This window comes from Microcaecilia unicolor, chromosome 2 (genome assembly GCF_901765095.1).
Source record: "Microcaecilia unicolor chromosome 2, aMicUni1.1, whole genome shotgun sequence".
NCBI classification, from domain to species: domain Eukaryota; kingdom Metazoa; phylum Chordata; class Amphibia; order Gymnophiona; family Siphonopidae; genus Microcaecilia; species Microcaecilia unicolor.
Genome location: NC_044032.1, coordinates 521862502 through 521878658, shown reverse-complemented (window position 1 = coordinate 521878658; position 16157 = coordinate 521862502). Strand labels below are relative to the sequence as shown.

The following is a 16157-nucleotide window of genomic DNA, read 5'->3' as shown; positions in this document are numbered from 1 at the left end:
GTGGATTGTCGTCACGACGGACGCCTCTTTGTCGGGCTGGGGAGCCCACTGCTTGGGAAGGACAGCGCAGGGGCTCTGGTCTCCTGCAGAGGCAAAGTGGTCTATCAACCTCCTGGAACTCAGAGCCATTCGGTTGGCGCTTTTGGAGTTTCTCCCGGTACTGGCGTTGAAGCCAGTACGGGTCCTGTCGGACAATGCCACGGCTGTGGCCTATGTCAACCGCCAGGGAGGTACCAAGAGCGCCCCTCTAGCCAAGGAGGCCATGAATCTATGCCAGTGGGCGGAAGCGAACCTAGAACAGCTGTCAGCGGCCCACATTGCCGGAGTCATGAATGTCAAGACGGACTTTCTCAGTCGCCATACCTTGGATCCCGGAGAGTGGCAGCTATTTGCTCAGGCGTTCTTGGACATCACGAAGCGCTGGGGCCAGCCGAGCCTAGATCTGATGGCGTCATCGGCCAATTGCCAAGTGCCACGCTTTTTCAGCAGAGGACGGTACCCTCGATCCCTGGGAGTAGATGCTGTTCTCCAACAGTGGCCGACACAGGAGCTTCTCTATGTGTTCCCGCCCTGGCCCATGTTGGGCAGGGTGCTAGACCGGGTGGCAAAGCATCCGGGCCGGATAATCCTGGTGGGTCCGGACTGGCCCAGACGTCCCTGGTATGTGGACTTGATCAGGCTCTCAGTGGACGATCCTCTGCGGCTGCCAGTGGAGCAGGGCCTGTTGCACCAGGGTCCCGTGGTGATGGAGGATCCCTCCCCCTTTGGTCTTACGGCCTGGCTATTGAGCGGCAGCGTCTGAGAAAGAAGGGCTTCTCAGACAAGGTCATCGCCGCTATGCTGAGAGCGAGGAAGCGCTCTACTTCTACTGCTTACGCCAGGGTTTGGCGTACCTTTGCAGCGTGGTGTGAAGCAGGCTCACTTTCTCCCTTCATTGCTCCAATTTCTTCAGTGTTGGCGTTCCTGCAAGAAGGTCTGGAGAAAGGCCTGTCGCTCAGTTCCCTTAATGTCCAGGTAGCGGCTCTGGCTTGCTTCAGGGGCCGCCTGAAGGGTGCTTCCCTGGCTTCGCAGCCAGATGTGGTGCGCTTTCTCAAGGGAGTTAATCACCTGCGCCCTCCTCTGCACTCAGTGGTGCCTGCGTGGAATCTCAACCTGGTGCTAAGAGCCTTGCAGAAGCCGCCTTTTGAACCCTTGTCAAGGGCATCTCTGAAAGACCTGACATTGAAAGCAGTCTTTTTGGTGGCTATCACTTCAGCCAGGCACTCTCATGTCGAGAGCCCTTTCTGCAGTTCACGGAGGCAGGAGTGTCTATTCGCACAGTGCCTTCTTTCCTGCCCAAGATTGTTTCTCGCTTCCATGTGAATCAGCAGCTCTGTCTCCCTTCCTTTCGTAGGGAGGACTACCCAGAGGAATACTCTGCTCTCAAATATCTGGATGTGAGACGAGTCATCATCAGATACTTGGAAGTGACCAATGATTTCCGGAAGTCGGATCATCTGTTTGTCCTGTTTGCAGGTCCTCGTAAGGGTCTGCAGGCTGCTAAGCCTACAGTGGCAAGATGGGTCAAGGAAGCCATTGCAGCGGCTTATGTGGCCGCGGGGAAGGTGCCGCCTATCCAGCTGAAGGCTCACTCCACTAGAGCTCAGGCGGCCTCGATGGCGGAGGCCGGGTCCGTCTCCTTGGAAGAGATTTGCAAGGCGGCAACTTGGGCATCGGCCCATACCTTCTCCAGGCATTACCGCTTGACTGTGGCTGCTCGGGCGGAGGCCCGGTTTGGAGCTTCAGTGTTGCGGTCAGGGAATTTTATGTCCCGCCCTGGGTGAGTACTGCTTCGGTACATCCCACCAGTCTATGGATTGATCAGCATGATGATATGGAAGGTAAAATTATGTATCATACCTGATAATTTTCTTTCCATTAATCATAGCTGATCAATCCATAGTCCCTCCCAGATATCTGTATTGTTTATATTCTGGTTGCATTTCAGGTTCAAGTTTAGTCTTCAGTTCCTGTTCAGGAGGACTTCGTGTTCAAGTTTTTCAATGGATTCTTCAAGAGTTGAGACGAATTTGTGTTACAGTGAGCTGCTGCATTCCTCTCCCCTCCGTTTTACGGGGCTGGATTGAGATTTAAATTCTGCCGGCGCTCCCTCCCGCTTCGTGCGGCAGTAAGGCAGCTTTGTACCCCTCCCGCTTCGGCGGTGTTAGGGTCAGTCAGCTCCTCCCGCGGTTGCGGTTGCAGGATAAGCCAGATCCCCCCGCATCGGCGGGTGTGGTGTCCCTCCCCCGCTTCGCGGGGATGAGCTGGACGGATTCCCCTCCCCCACTTGTGTGGGGATGAGTTGGGTTAATTCCCCTCCCCCGTTTCGGCGGTGGTGAGCTGGGCAGAGTGTCCCTTTGTGGGTGTAATTCTCTAAGTGCTGAGTCCTGCGGATGGAGCTTGGATATCGACATACTGAGGAGTTTCCGGCAGCACATGACCACATATAGGGAGGCAAAAGGATTGCTCTCTATCTCCACCTGCTGGTAGATGGACACAACCCACCAGTCTATGGATTGATCAGCTATGATTAATGGAAAGAAAATTATCAGGTATGATACATAATTTTACCTTGGATATTGTGTTCAATTCTGGGTACTGCATATCAAAAAAGATATAGTGGAATTAGAAAAGGTACAGAGAAGGGCGATGAAAATGATAAAGGGGATGGGACAACTTCCCTATGAGGAAAGGCTGAAGTGCCTGGGGCGCTTCAGCTTGGAGAAAAGACGGTTGAGGGGAAGGTATGATAGAGGTCTATAAAATAATGAGTGGAGATGAACTTGTAGACATGACTTGCTTGTTTACTCTTTCCGAAAATACTAAGACTAGGGGGCACACAATGAAGCTACAAAGTAGTAAATTTAAAACGAATCGGAGAAAATATTTCTTCACTCAACATGTAATTAAATTCTAGAATTTGTTGCCAGAGAATGTAGTAAAAGCAGTTAGCTTAGCGGGATTAAAAAAGGTTTGGATGAGTTCCTAAAGGAAAAGTCCATAGACCATTATTAAAATGGACTTGGAGAAAATCCACTTCTTATTTCTAGAATAAGCAGCGTAAAATGTACTTGTGACCTGGATTGGCCACTGTTGGAAACAGGATTCTGGGTTTGATGGTCCTTCGGTCTGTCCCAGTATGGCAATACCTATGTAATTATGAATTCATAGTCTTCATCTCTATGACCTTCTTTGGGAGACTGTTCATTGCTTCCACCAGCCTTTCCATAAAAAAAGTATTTCCTTAGATTGCATCTGTGCCCACACATTCTAGAGTTTCCTCATTTCTGTTGAGAGAGACTTGCCTCCTGTAAATATATGCCCTATTAGAGTTTGATGTTAGCGTTTCTATAATATCACTCACAAATGATGTTTAAAAAATGTCCCAGGCCAAGGCGAGTCACCCAGGTTGAGTGATCTTTGTGGGGCCGGATTGGCCCAGGTGTCAGTGGTATGCAGATCCGGTGCGTCTTCGAGTCGACAAGCCGTTACACTTGCCCGTTCATCGGGGGCTGTTGCGTCAAGGTACTATCCTAATGGAGGATCCCTCCCCGTTTGGTCTTTTGGCCTGGCTCTTGAGAGGGCGTCTTTGAGAAGGAAAGGTTATCCGGAAAAGGTGATTACCACTATGTTGCGAGCTAGGAAGCGGTCCACCTCGACAGCGTACGCTAGAGTGTGGTGGACCTTTGAAACGTGGTGTGCAGCGGCAGGTCTGCCAGCTTTTTCGGCCTTGGTATCCTCGATCCTGGCTTTTTTGCAGGATGGTCTTGACAAATGTCTTGTCGTTGAGCTCATTGAAGGTTCAAGTGGCGGCCTTGGTCTGCTTTCGTGGTTGTTTAGGAGGCTCTTCCTTAGCCGCTCACTCTGAAATTGTTCGTTTCTTGCTGGGGGTCAATCATTTGCGCCTGCCGAGGAGCAACGTTTTTCCTTCTTGGAATTTGAATTTGATACTGAAGGCATTGCAGCGGCCTCCATTTGAGCCTCTGTCTCAGTTGTCGGTTAAGGATTTGACATTGAAGACGGTATTTTTGGTTGCTATTTCTTCAGCAAGGAGGGTTTCTGAGATACAGGCCTTATCATGTAGAGATCCGTTTCTTCATTTTACGGAGGCAGGAGTATCTCTGTGCACAGTGTCGTCGTTTTTGCCTAAGATTGGTTCACGTTTCCATATGAATCAGCAGCTCTGTCTGCCCTCTTTTCGTAGAGAGGATCAACCAACGGAGTTTCGTGCTCTCTGGTGTCTCAATGTTAAGAGGGCTATTATCAAGTATTTGGAAGTAACAAATGACTTCAGGTGTTCAGATCATCTGTTTGTCCTTTTTGCGGGACAAAGGAAAGGGCAGCAAGCTTCTAAGGTGACGGTGGCTCGCTGGTTGAGGGAGGCGATTGCCTCCGCGTATATCGCGTTTGGTAAGGATCCGCCGGCGCAGTTGCGAGCTCATTCCACTAGGGCGCAGGTGACTTCTGTTGCAGAGTCTAGGTCAGTGTCTTTGGAGGAGATTTGTAGGTCGGCCACCTGGTTCTCGGTTCATACTTTTTCAAAGCACTATAGATTGGACGTAGCGGCAAGGGCTGAGGCTGCATTCGGATCTTCGGTGCTGCAAACTGGGGTCTCTGGGTCCCACCCTATTTAAGAACTGCTTGGGTACATCCCATCAGTCTCTGGATTGATCTGTGGGATGCTATGGAAGGAAAAATTAGTTATTACCTGATAATTTTCTTTCCATTAGTCCTGACAGATCAATCCAGAGGCCCTCCCTGGAAGTGTCTGTTTATCTGTTTGCTGTTTCACGTTTGGAGTTCCAGTTTTTTCGATTGTTTCTTCTTCAAAATGCATTGGAGCAACTTCTTACTTACTGTGAGCTGCATGAGTTCCTCCCACTTTTGCGGTGGCAGGGTGTCCTTGAATTCTCAAAGAAGGAGAATAGCTTTCTGTTGGGAGTTGGACGGTTACATGGCTTTGATATGGATAATGAGGTTTGGCTGGCTACACATGACCACATATAGAGCCTCAGAACTTCTCTGTATCTCCACCTGTTGGCAGAGGGACATAACCCACCAGTCTCTGGATTGATCTGTCGGGACTAATGGAAAGAAAATTATCAGGTAATAACTAATTTTTCCTTGCCATCTGTGTTGAAAATGCACTGTTTGGTCCCTGTCACTGTTGCTTGCGGTGTTTTATGGTTTTATTGCTGGCTTATAAGAACCCCTGATGAAGGCTTGGGTCCAGAATTTGGCCCGAGTTGTGTTCACGTTGTCAGCACCATCATATGTGGATAATAAACGTTTTTACTGATCATCTTGGAGATTGTCTGGCATCTTCTATTCCAGTGTTCTGTTCACATATGCGATCATCATCTGCCAGGTGTGTCCTGACTGGAAAAAGATTGAGAACCATTTGCATGGATAGCCTTCAATTCCTCAACCCTCCCAAGGAAGCTGTAATAGAGCTTGTTCTCTGAGCATCCAGTAAATAAGGTGTCTGACTCCATGTAGAGTTCAGATAGCCCCCTAGCCTATTCTGTGTAACAATGCTTTTAAAAGTAATAAGACAACTGAATAATTTTTTTGATTTTTGAAATTCTGGAGGGGCTTTATTTAGGCTTTTAGTAGTTTTTGAATTGATCCAAAGCTAGTATAATATAGCTGGTAACATATTTGATGCTTTTGTAGTGTATTAAGATACACAGATTAGTTTTTAACATAGGTGTTATTATTTTAATAATTATAATGTAATTCTTAAGGGCTTATGCATTATCCTGTTGGAAAAATTATTTACATATTTTTCATTTTGTAAATCTTAGGAAGGATCGAGATCGTGACCGGGATCGTGATGATCGTACAAAGGACCGAGATAGAGATCGTGACAGAGATAGAGATCGAGAGAGAGACAGAGACAAGGACAGAGATTCACGCTCGTCATCCAATTCTGCATACGTTAGTGGAGCTCTACCACCACTAAAACCAGCAATACTTCCACAAGGCATCAATCCATTTACTAATTTGCCACATACACCACGGTACTATGAGATTTTAAAGAAACGGTTGCAGCTCCCTGTTTGGGAGTATAAGGAACGGTTTACAGATATTTTAACAAGGCATCAGTCCTTTGTACTAGTTGGTGAGACGGGTTCTGGTAAAACGACACAGGTGAGATTCAGAGGATTGCTATTTGTTCCTATATAGATGGATCAGTTGTGTGTGTGTGTGTTTTATTTATTTATTTTTGTGCTACTAAAAACTCTACAGGAAATACGTATTCATGGAACTTGGGCAGGTTTGGCCAACATGAGTGGGTTGTGTGACTGTGCTACAACACATGGGTAGCACTTCTATTCTAGAAGTAGAAATTTGGTTGTGGTGACCTGCCTCAGCAAAACAGCTGCCTCCTGTACCCACACAATCCTCAGTTGAGTTTGAGTAGCGTGGAGCCTGAATTCTTGCATGATCTCATAAGACTATTAGGAGATTAGGCACTTTCAGGAGCAATTCAGTAAGATCACAATGTTTGCATTGGATGGTAGGAACTTGGGTCCAGAAGAGCAAGATTAAGAGAGGAGGGAAACTAGTTTGGGTCTGACTTCCTCAGATGAGTAATAGATGAGTGGGTGGGTAGTGAGAGGGGAGTACTGATGGGGATGATTGAGTTACTGACTTAGCTGGGATGATAATCTTAAGGGAGTGGGCTGGGTAGGGGGTGGGGAGAGTGAAGATGAGATCCTCAGACCAAGGAAAACTAACATAGAAGACAGTGACTAGGTAGAAATGTCTGCTTGGGATATGAGGAGAAGGTGAGAGGATTTAGAGAGGGGGGGGGGGGACGACGACGACGACGACGACACATCAAAGGACTGAATTACTAGGCTTTTTTTCTCCTTATAGACACAGAATGAGAAAACAGGCTTAGTAAATCAGACCCTAAAGAAATTGCTGCAGACCTTGGAGAGAAAACCTCCGAAAACATAGGAGCCAGCTGCTGGAGAACTGTTCGCACCCAGTGATCTCACACAAAGTAAGTCAGAAGAGCTACAGGATCACAGCAACATAGCCACTCAACATGATCAGTAAAGGCCAGATTTTCTTTTGATCTAGGACCCAGTGGTTGAAAGCCCACCTGAACCTCCTTGTCATCCCCACTGAGGGTGGGGATGTCCTTTCAGCATACTTGCTCCATTTTTAGGGTGTTTTTTTTTTTTGGTCATTTCCTTTTGGGGTTCAGCGTAGAAGAATCCTTGGTATGTTTTTCCTAGTTAGGCCTTTGGGTGATTTAGTACGTTCTCAGTGTTTGAGCCAACCTGCAGAAAATTTTATGTTCCTTGTCATCAAGCAGATGAAGCCATTACGTATGGGTTGTGTCCATCAACCAGCAGGGGGAGATAGAGAGCACTCAACTTTTCTCAGTGCCTCATGGCCAGCTAGCTCTACTGCCTCTTCAGTATTCTCTATCTCCCCAAGCAGGGTGGCTGCAGCTTCTTCGAGCTCCATCAAAATCTGCCTGGGGGTGGCTCCTGGCTTGCCAGTTGTTAGCCGGGGTGTTAGAGGCTATAGCAGCTTCACTTTGAAGGCACATAGGTCAGCCCTTTCCCTGCCTTAACCATGCCCCCGTGGATGTGGACATATTAGCTTGCTTTTCCCTGTCCTTTCCCACTCAGTGGATGCAGGCACATTGGTTCGCCTTTCCCTGCCTTTCCCACTTATCTGAGCTTCTGGAGTGTTTTTATTTACCTCTTTTGCCTCTGCTTTCCTCACAGCGTTAAAAAAAAAAAAAATAATAATTAGTCGCGTCGCGCTTTAGCACAGCGATCTTGGAAAAGAGGTTTTTTTCTTGAGATTCTTCTGCAGGACCAGAGCTGTGATAGACGGTCTAGTGAGGTAAGAGTGTTTTCTGACTCCTCCGGGGTGGGCCCGCGATCTGGACATTTTTGGCGCGAACTGCCATTTTTGAATTTTACTGCCGTTTTTGGCGATGGCTGCGGAGACTGTAAAGCGCTGTTCTAAATGTCGCAAGCGCAAATCAGCAGCGGGGCTCTGTAATTCGTGCTGTACAGACGGTAGAGCCGGCCCGAGCATGGCGAGCGGCGATCTTTTGCGCTCTGAGCTGGCAGCAGACGCCATTTTGGATTTTCCACATGGCGCGGAGAGCCCTGAATCCAGGGAGGGGGAGTTCCTCTGAGTGAGGCTAATAATAGTGCTGATAGCCCTGGGTGGTCAGGGAGCGGTTTTCTCCCCTGATTTTGTTTTAATGCTGCATAGGGCATACATGCTTAAAAGAGCTCTTCTACAGGGATCTTCGGACCCTCTGCCTGCCCCCCCGGTGGATCCTGGCCTTTTGGAGTTGGCTTTGCCTGTTTCTTATCCTCCTGATAAACGCAGAAGGGCTAATTCCCCTTCTGAGTGTGGCGCGCCCCCCCCCCCCCCCCCCCGTGGTCGGGCTATGAGGATTCTGAGGGGTCTGGCAGAACTTCTTGGGCTGAGGAGCCAGAGTCGGGTGCAGAGTTGCCATAGGAGCTTGATGATCCGTCTGCGGTGAGGATTTTCCACCGCGAGGAGGTGCCAGCGCTTATTTCAGATGCCTTAGAAGCTCTCTCGATTGAAGATCCTGGGAGTGGCACAGCCTCCTCGATTAATCCAAGGATGGCTAGTACCAGAAAGCCTGCTCGAGCCTTTCCTTTGCATGACTCCATCCAAGAGCTTATTTCGGCTCAATGGGCTGACCCCGAGGGACCTTTGAAGGTTGCCAGGGCTATGGGGCAATTATACCCTCTGAGTGAGGAACATTTGGCTCGCTTTGCAACGCCTAAAGTGGATGCCCTGGTCACGGCTGTGACAAAGAGAACTACACTCCCTGTTGAAGGAGGTGTTGCCCTGAAGGATATTCAAGACCGCAGGCTTGATTCAGCTCTGAAGTGGTCCTTTGATTTGGCAGGTCTCACTGTTCGGGCGTCTGCATGCAGTTATGCTGCTAGAGCCTGCCTGGCTTGGTTACAGCAGGCAGTGGAACAGCCCGGTGATGGAGCAGAGACCTTATTTGAAGTGGCTCCGCGGATGGAGTCGGCCTTGTCCTTTTTGGCTGACGCCCTTTATGATATGGTCAGAGCTTCGGCTAAGCAAATGGCTGTAGCAGTGGCGGCTCGCCGCAGTCTTTGGCTACGATATTGGGCAGCGGACATGGCCTCTAAGCAAAGGTTGGTGAAGTTGCCCTTTCAAGGCCTTCTGTTTGGTGAGGAGCTGGAAAACATTGTTAAAGGCCTGGGGGATTCCAAACCTCAGCGCTTGCCCGAAGATATGCCGAAACCTTCCTCTAAGGGTCAGGCGGTCCGCTCCTCTTACAGACCTCGCTTCCGTGAAGCTAGAAGGTACTGCCCGGGGCCTGCTGCTGGGTTCACTTCGCGTGCCCCCGCTTTCAGCAGAGAAACTCCTTTCGCTCGGACAAACGTTCCGCAGCTGCCGGTTCAAGGCCTGGAGTTCAGGGGCGACCCTCTCAATGATGGTGCGCCGGCCCTCTCCTCGTTTCCTGTCATCGGAGGAAGACTTTCCCTCTTTTTCGAGGAGTGGGCCAAAATCTCCGCAGATCAGTGGGTCTTGGACCTGATCAGAGACGGATACCGAATAGAATTCGATGCCCCGGTGAGAGACGTGTTTGTGGAGTCCTGATGCGGTTCTGCCACCAAACGGGCGGCGGTAGAGGAGACTCTGCACAGTCTGTGCCAGATAGGGGCTGTGACCCTGGTGCCTCCCGCCGAACAAGGTCTAGGCTGCTACTCCATTTACTTTGTGGTGCCACGAAAAGGTGGGTCTTTTCGAGGAGAGTTTCTCACGTCTCTGGACCTGAAAGAAGCTTACTTCCACATACCAATTTGGCCTCCGCACCAGAAGTTTCTGCGGTTTGCGGTGTTGGGAAAACATTTCCAGTTTCGGGCCTTGCCTTTTGGCCTCGCCACAGCTCCCCAAACCTTCTCCAAGGTAACGTTGGTAGTAGCTGCCTTTCTCAGGCGAGAGGGTATCCGGGTTCACCCGTACCTAGACGACTGGCTCATCAGAGCAGACTCAGAAAAAATTGAGTCATCTAGCTACAGCCAGAGTGGTTTCAGTCCTTCAATCTCTGGGCTGGGTCGTCAATATGGCCAAAAGTTACCTGACCCCCTCGCAATCTGTAGAATATTTGGGGGCCAGGTTTGACACAGCCTCGGGCTATGTGTTTCTTCCCGAACAAAGGCAGTGCAAGCTTCAGAATCAGGTCCGTCTGCTCCTGAGGATGCCCCGCCCGCGAGCTTGGGACATTGTCCAGCTGTTGGGATCGATGACGGCCACCTTGGAAGTGGTGCCATGGGCGAGAGCGCACCTGAGACCTCTACAGTATTCTCTACTTCAATGATGGTCTCCAGTATCTCAGGATTATCAGTGCCCACCTCAGTATGGAATGGTGGCTCTCAGACAGCATGTTGTGGCGGGGAATGCCGCTGGTGCTCCCCGATTGGTGCCTAGTGGTGACAGATGCCACCCTGAAGGGCTTGGGGCGCACATTGCCAGGGGAAGTATGCCCAGGGTCTGTGGACGCCCGACGAGTCGGAGTGCTCTATCAACCGCCTGGAGTTGAAAGCGGTGTTTCTGGCTCTTCTGGCCTTTCAAGTGACCCTGGGTGGATTGGCTGTCCGAGTGATGTCGGACAACACGACAGCAGTGGCCTACATAAATCGACAAGGCGGCACTCAGTGCAGAGCTCTAGCTGCGCAGGCCGAACAAATTTGCCACTGGGCCGAGCTGCATCTACAGTCCCTGTCAGCAGCTCACATTGCAGGTCAGAGCAACGTGCAAGCCGACTATCTAAGCAGGCATCAGATCGATCTAGTGGAGTGGGAACTAGCAGACTGTATTCCTGCAGATATGTGCCAAATGGGGCAAGCCCGTCATGAATCTTATGGCGACCAGTTCCAATGCCAAAGTCCCGTGCTTCTTCAGCAGACTGAGGGATCCTCGCTCCGCCGGGTTGGATGCCTTGGCTCAGCCCTGGCCCCTGGGCTTGCTGTATGTCTTCCCTCCGTGGCCCTTGATAGGGCGAGTGCTCCTGCGGATTCGGCTGCATCCAGGAGTGTTGGATTATTTGTAGTAAATAATTAGCAGATTTTAGTACACACAGCTTCAGCTTTAGAAATGTTAATTTCTTTCTTCATCTCTCTCTCATTCACCCCTGAATAATTCACTGCTGAGTCACTTTAAAGTTGAAGTAACAAAACATCTGTTTACTCACAGTTTGTAGTTAGATTATAATCAGACAGGCTTATATATACATATTACTATACATTTGTATTATCAGCTCCTTCCATGTGCTTAGATGGTAATGGATGCTCACACCACCATAGATCCTCTCAGGTTAGGAGAGATCATGAGCTCCATGTGCTCCATGTGCTGCATCTGCTGCATCTAACCCCCACAGGAAGTTGCATAGCTGTGTGACCTCTCTAAGTAATTCACATCAGAGGTCACAGAGTAATCACAGAGAAATAATAGGTGACAGGCAATGCATGTAAAAATACAATACATTCCAACAAACCCCTTCTCATGCATAACTGTCATGCAATTATTTATTCATACAAAGTCCAAGCTTTATACGCAGATTCACAAAATGTTCTCTGGGTAACGGTTTGGTCATGATGTCAGCTGTCATCTCACTGGTGTGACAATAGTGTAGACTGATGACCCCTTCTTTTGCCAACTCTCGCACGTTGTGGTATTTCGTTGCGATGTGCTTGGTGCGTGACTGAACCTTGTCATTCTGTGACAGTCGGATGCAGCTCTGATTATCTTCCATTATCTGGATTGGTCTCTGTTCAGCTATACCAAAATCCAGCATAAGTTTTTCAATCCACATCAGTTCTCTGCACGCTTCCGATACAGCCACATATTCAGCTTCTGTAGAAGACAGACTCACAATACTTTGTTTATGACTGGCCCATGAAATTTGTACATTTCCATACATAAACACATATCCACTTGTGGATTTATAATCAGAATGATCCCCTGCCCAATCTGAATCACAGTAACATATTAGTTTTGGATTACTATTGGCTGAAATCTTTAATTTACAATCAATGGTACCCTTTAAATACCTTACCATCCTTTTAACTGCAGTCCAATCTGATTTGGTAGGTGAGCTGACCCTTCTGCTCAAAATTCCTACTGCATTTGCTATATCAGCCCTGTATGTGGTAGCTAGATATAAAAGTTTACCTATGGCTGATCTATATTGGATGTTATCTGGTAAAGGTTCTCTTACTGTTTCATCCTTCAGAAAATCAGTGATCATGGGAGTACTTACAACTTGGGCATCTTGCATACCTAAACTTTCAATAAGCTCATTTATTTTCTGCTTCTGGCTTAGAAGATAAGAACCATCATTTTGTTTCTCAATTTCTATACCAAGATAGTATGACACATTACCAAGTTCTTTTATCTCAACATTGAGGTTTAAACACTTTACAATGTCCTTGTACTCTTGCTCACTTTTGCTTGCAATGAGCAGATCATCAACAAAAGCTAAAATGTATGCATATTGTCCATTTGTGCACCTAGTGTACAAACATTTATCTGCTTCACCTTGCTTAAATCCTAAATTTGTCAATATTTCATGCAATTTGTCATTCCAACATTCTGCACTTTGCTTTAATCCATAAAGACCTTTGTTTAATTTACACACTAGCTGTCTTTGTTTTGTATTTATGAAACCTGTTGGTTGTTCCATGTACAAGTCTTCAGTTATATCTCCGTGAAGAAACGCTGTTTTCACATCAATGTGGTTGACTTGCATGCCTTTTGAGACTGCAATGCTCAGAAGTGTTCTAATTGTCGTGTGTTTCACTACAGGTGCAAACACTTCATCAAAATCTTCTCCATATTTTTGAAGATATCCCTTTGCCACTAATCTGGCTTTATACCTTTCCACTTTTCCTTGTGCATTCCTTTTTAACTTGAATACCCATTTGCATCCTATAGCTTTCTTGCCAGGAGGTAATTTTGTAAGAATCCAAGTATTATTTTATCCAATGCATCAATTTCTTCTTGTGCAGCTTTATGCCATTCAGCAGCTTCTTCTGCTGGCATTTTCTCAATCTCATCTTGAGCTTCTGCTGACTTTGTTAGGTAAGACAGTCTTGGGGGTGGAACACCTTTGTTTTCCCTGGATGAGCGTCTGACAACAGGTTGGTCTGACCTTTCCGCATCCTCTAAATCTGAGAGTTCTTCTCCAATTGATTCCCCTTCTCCAACTGTACTGTCTTCTTCAATGATCCTTTCTGTGTCTGCTTCCTCTGCCTGTTCCTCGTTAGATACAGATGAGTTGCTTTCAGACATCTGCCTTGGTATGGCATTTATATACACTGGCATGTCTATTATGGTTCTAGTTTCATATTCTGGATGATAAGGCTCATCTGGGATAATCCAGCCTTTATCAACCCTTTTGTTTTCATCAAAATATGTAACATGTCTTATGCCAACAATGCCAGTTTTCAGATTCAAAATTCTATATCCTTTGTGTCCTGGAGCATAGCCAACTAAAATGCCCCTTTCTGTTGTGGAATCCAGCTTATGCCTTCTTTGCTTTGGTATATGAGCATATGCTGTACTTCCAAATGTTCTTATGTGTGACAGGTTTGGCTTCCTACCATGCCATGTCTCATGTGGTGTGCGCTCAGCGCCTTTAGTTGGCATTCTGTTTTGTAGGTACACTGCTGTGAGAATGGCTTCCCCCCATAGTCTTTTAGGGAGATTGCTATCTGACAGCATACATCTGGTCATTTCCACAAGTGACCTAAATTTTCTCTCTGCAACAGAATTTTGCTCTGGTGTATAAGCTACTGTTGTGATATGCTGAATGCCTTCTTGTTCTAGAAATGTGCGCATGCTTTGTGAAATGAACTCACCACCATTGTCGGTCTGAAGAACCTTTGGTTTTCTTTCAAATTTGTTGCTCACCATGGCTACGTATTTCTTCAGCATGTCTGTGACTTGACTTTTCTCTTTCAGCAAATAGGCCACACAGTATCTAGAGAAATCATCCAAGAATATTAGCACAAATCTGTTATTTCCCAATGATGGGATATTAAACGGTCCACATAAGTCACTGTGTATTAAGTCCAGCACTTTATTACTCCTATTTCCTGTGTATGCAGGAAATGAGGGTCTCACACCTTTTTGAGTAACACAGTCTATGCATTTCTCCATTTTACCAGCATCTGCACTTATCTGAATGCCGGTGGCCAGTTGCTTACTGTAAAGATCCTGGATCACCTTAGAATCACGATGTCCCAGGCGGCGGTGCCAGATTTCCAGACTACATTTACCATCATTCTTCCTTACTTGCGCCATATGTGAGGCTTCACCTGAAATGTTCAGCTTATAAACATCATTATGCATAAAAGCTTCAGCATACACTTCATCATTTTTAGAGATTGTGCACTTACTGTTTTCAAAATGAATCACAAATCCCTTCTTATCTAATGTAGATACACTAAGCATATTGCAAACTGCTTGGGGAATATACAAGACATCACTTACAGGAATTTCTTTAACTTCATTAGACACTTTGCATTTTAAGAATCCAATACCTTTTGCTTGGATCTTAGCAGTCCCTGCGTTTGCAGTTTTAAGAATACCTTCCTCTGGACACATTTCCTGAAAGAAATTCTTACAATTGGTTAAATGGCATGTGCTCCCCGAATCCAAAATCCAAGTACTTTCATTTGAATTATTATTTACCATAGTCAAAGATTTTTCTGCCATTAGAAAACCCTTGTGTTTATCTTTGTCCTTCATACATTTCCTGGTTTGAAAATTCTTTAGTTCCATTGGCTTAGGTGAGCTAGAGGGAGTGTTTTGTGTTTCCTTACACCATTTAGATACATGTCCCTCCTTTCCACATGAGTAGCAAATCAGCTTGCCCTTGGGTGGAGTTTTCCCATAGCTCCGCCTTCCTCTGTTCTTTGCCAAGAAATTTGTTTCATTTCTCTCTGACTGACTTTGAGAACACATCTCCTCAGAATCATTTATTATGCATTCCTGCCTTAGTTTTGATGTTGCCTGTTCAAAAGATTGCCCTTCAATGGCCTCATTTACAGACCTAAAAACATCAAACTTCTTTGATAGTGAGGTAAAAAGAAATGCTCTTTTCAATGCATCACACATGGGAATTCCTGAAAGTTCTAACTTTTGAAATGAAGACATAAGATGCATAATGTGATCATTACATTTACTTTTATCCCTTAATTTTGTTTCATTCAACTCTGCCAGCCAAATTGGTTGCTGCTTTGCATATGTAGTTGCATACATAGTTCTCAGTTTATATAAAATGTCCTTTGGTGTATCTTTTCCCTCCACTAATATGGCTTGTTTCTCTGAGAGAGCTTCCAAAAGCATGCACTTCACATAATAGTTTGCATTGTCCCATTCAGCCATATTTTCAGCTGTTCTGTCTTGGTCTAAGCATATATGTAATCCTTTTGCTCGAAGGAGACATATGAATCTTAGTTCCCACTGCTGATAATTAAACTCAGTTAATCTAGGCACCTTGAGAGAATAGAAAAATGGTGAATTTCTTCCCTCAGCCATTTTCTTAGCCTTCTGTCTGCTGTGTGGGGGGAGAGAGAGACAGACTGAATCTTTCCTTTAAAACTTAAGAGAAAAATGTGGCCTTTTTTTCTGCCTGGTAATATTTCTCTTCTTTTTCAATTCCTGAGCCCTGGGCCCATAACCCTTTTGTTGGATTATTTGTAGTAAATAATTAGCAGATTTTAGTACACACAGCTTCAGCTTTAGAAATGTTAATTTCTTTCTTCATCTCTCTCTCATTCACCCCTGAATAATTCACTGCTGAGTCACTTTAAAGTTGAAGTAACAAAACATCTGTTTACTCACAGTTTGTAGTTAGATTATAATCAGACAGGCTTATATATACATATTACTATACATTTGTATTATCAGCTCCTTCCATGTGCTTAGATGGTAATGGATGCTCACACCACCATAGATCCTCTCAGGTTAGGAGAGATCATGAGCTCCATGTGCTCCATGTGCTGCATCTGCTGCATCTAACCCCCACAGGAAGTTGCATAGCTGTGTGACCT

The 16157-nt window shown here is 46.4% G+C and overlaps 1 protein-coding gene across 2 annotated transcripts in view; it reads left to right on the top strand.

Moving 5' to 3' along the window:
* Positions 1 to 16157, top strand: part of DHX15 (DEAH-box helicase 15) — a 297726-nt gene that overhangs the window by 12616 nt on the left and 268953 nt on the right. For both annotated transcript variants that reach the window (XM_030191241.1, XM_030191239.1), the window contains exon 2: positions 5847 to 6192. In XM_030191241.1, the coding sequence (XP_030047101.1) occupies positions 5847 to 6192 (346 nt within the window). The remainder of the gene's footprint in view (positions 1 to 5846; positions 6193 to 16157) is intronic.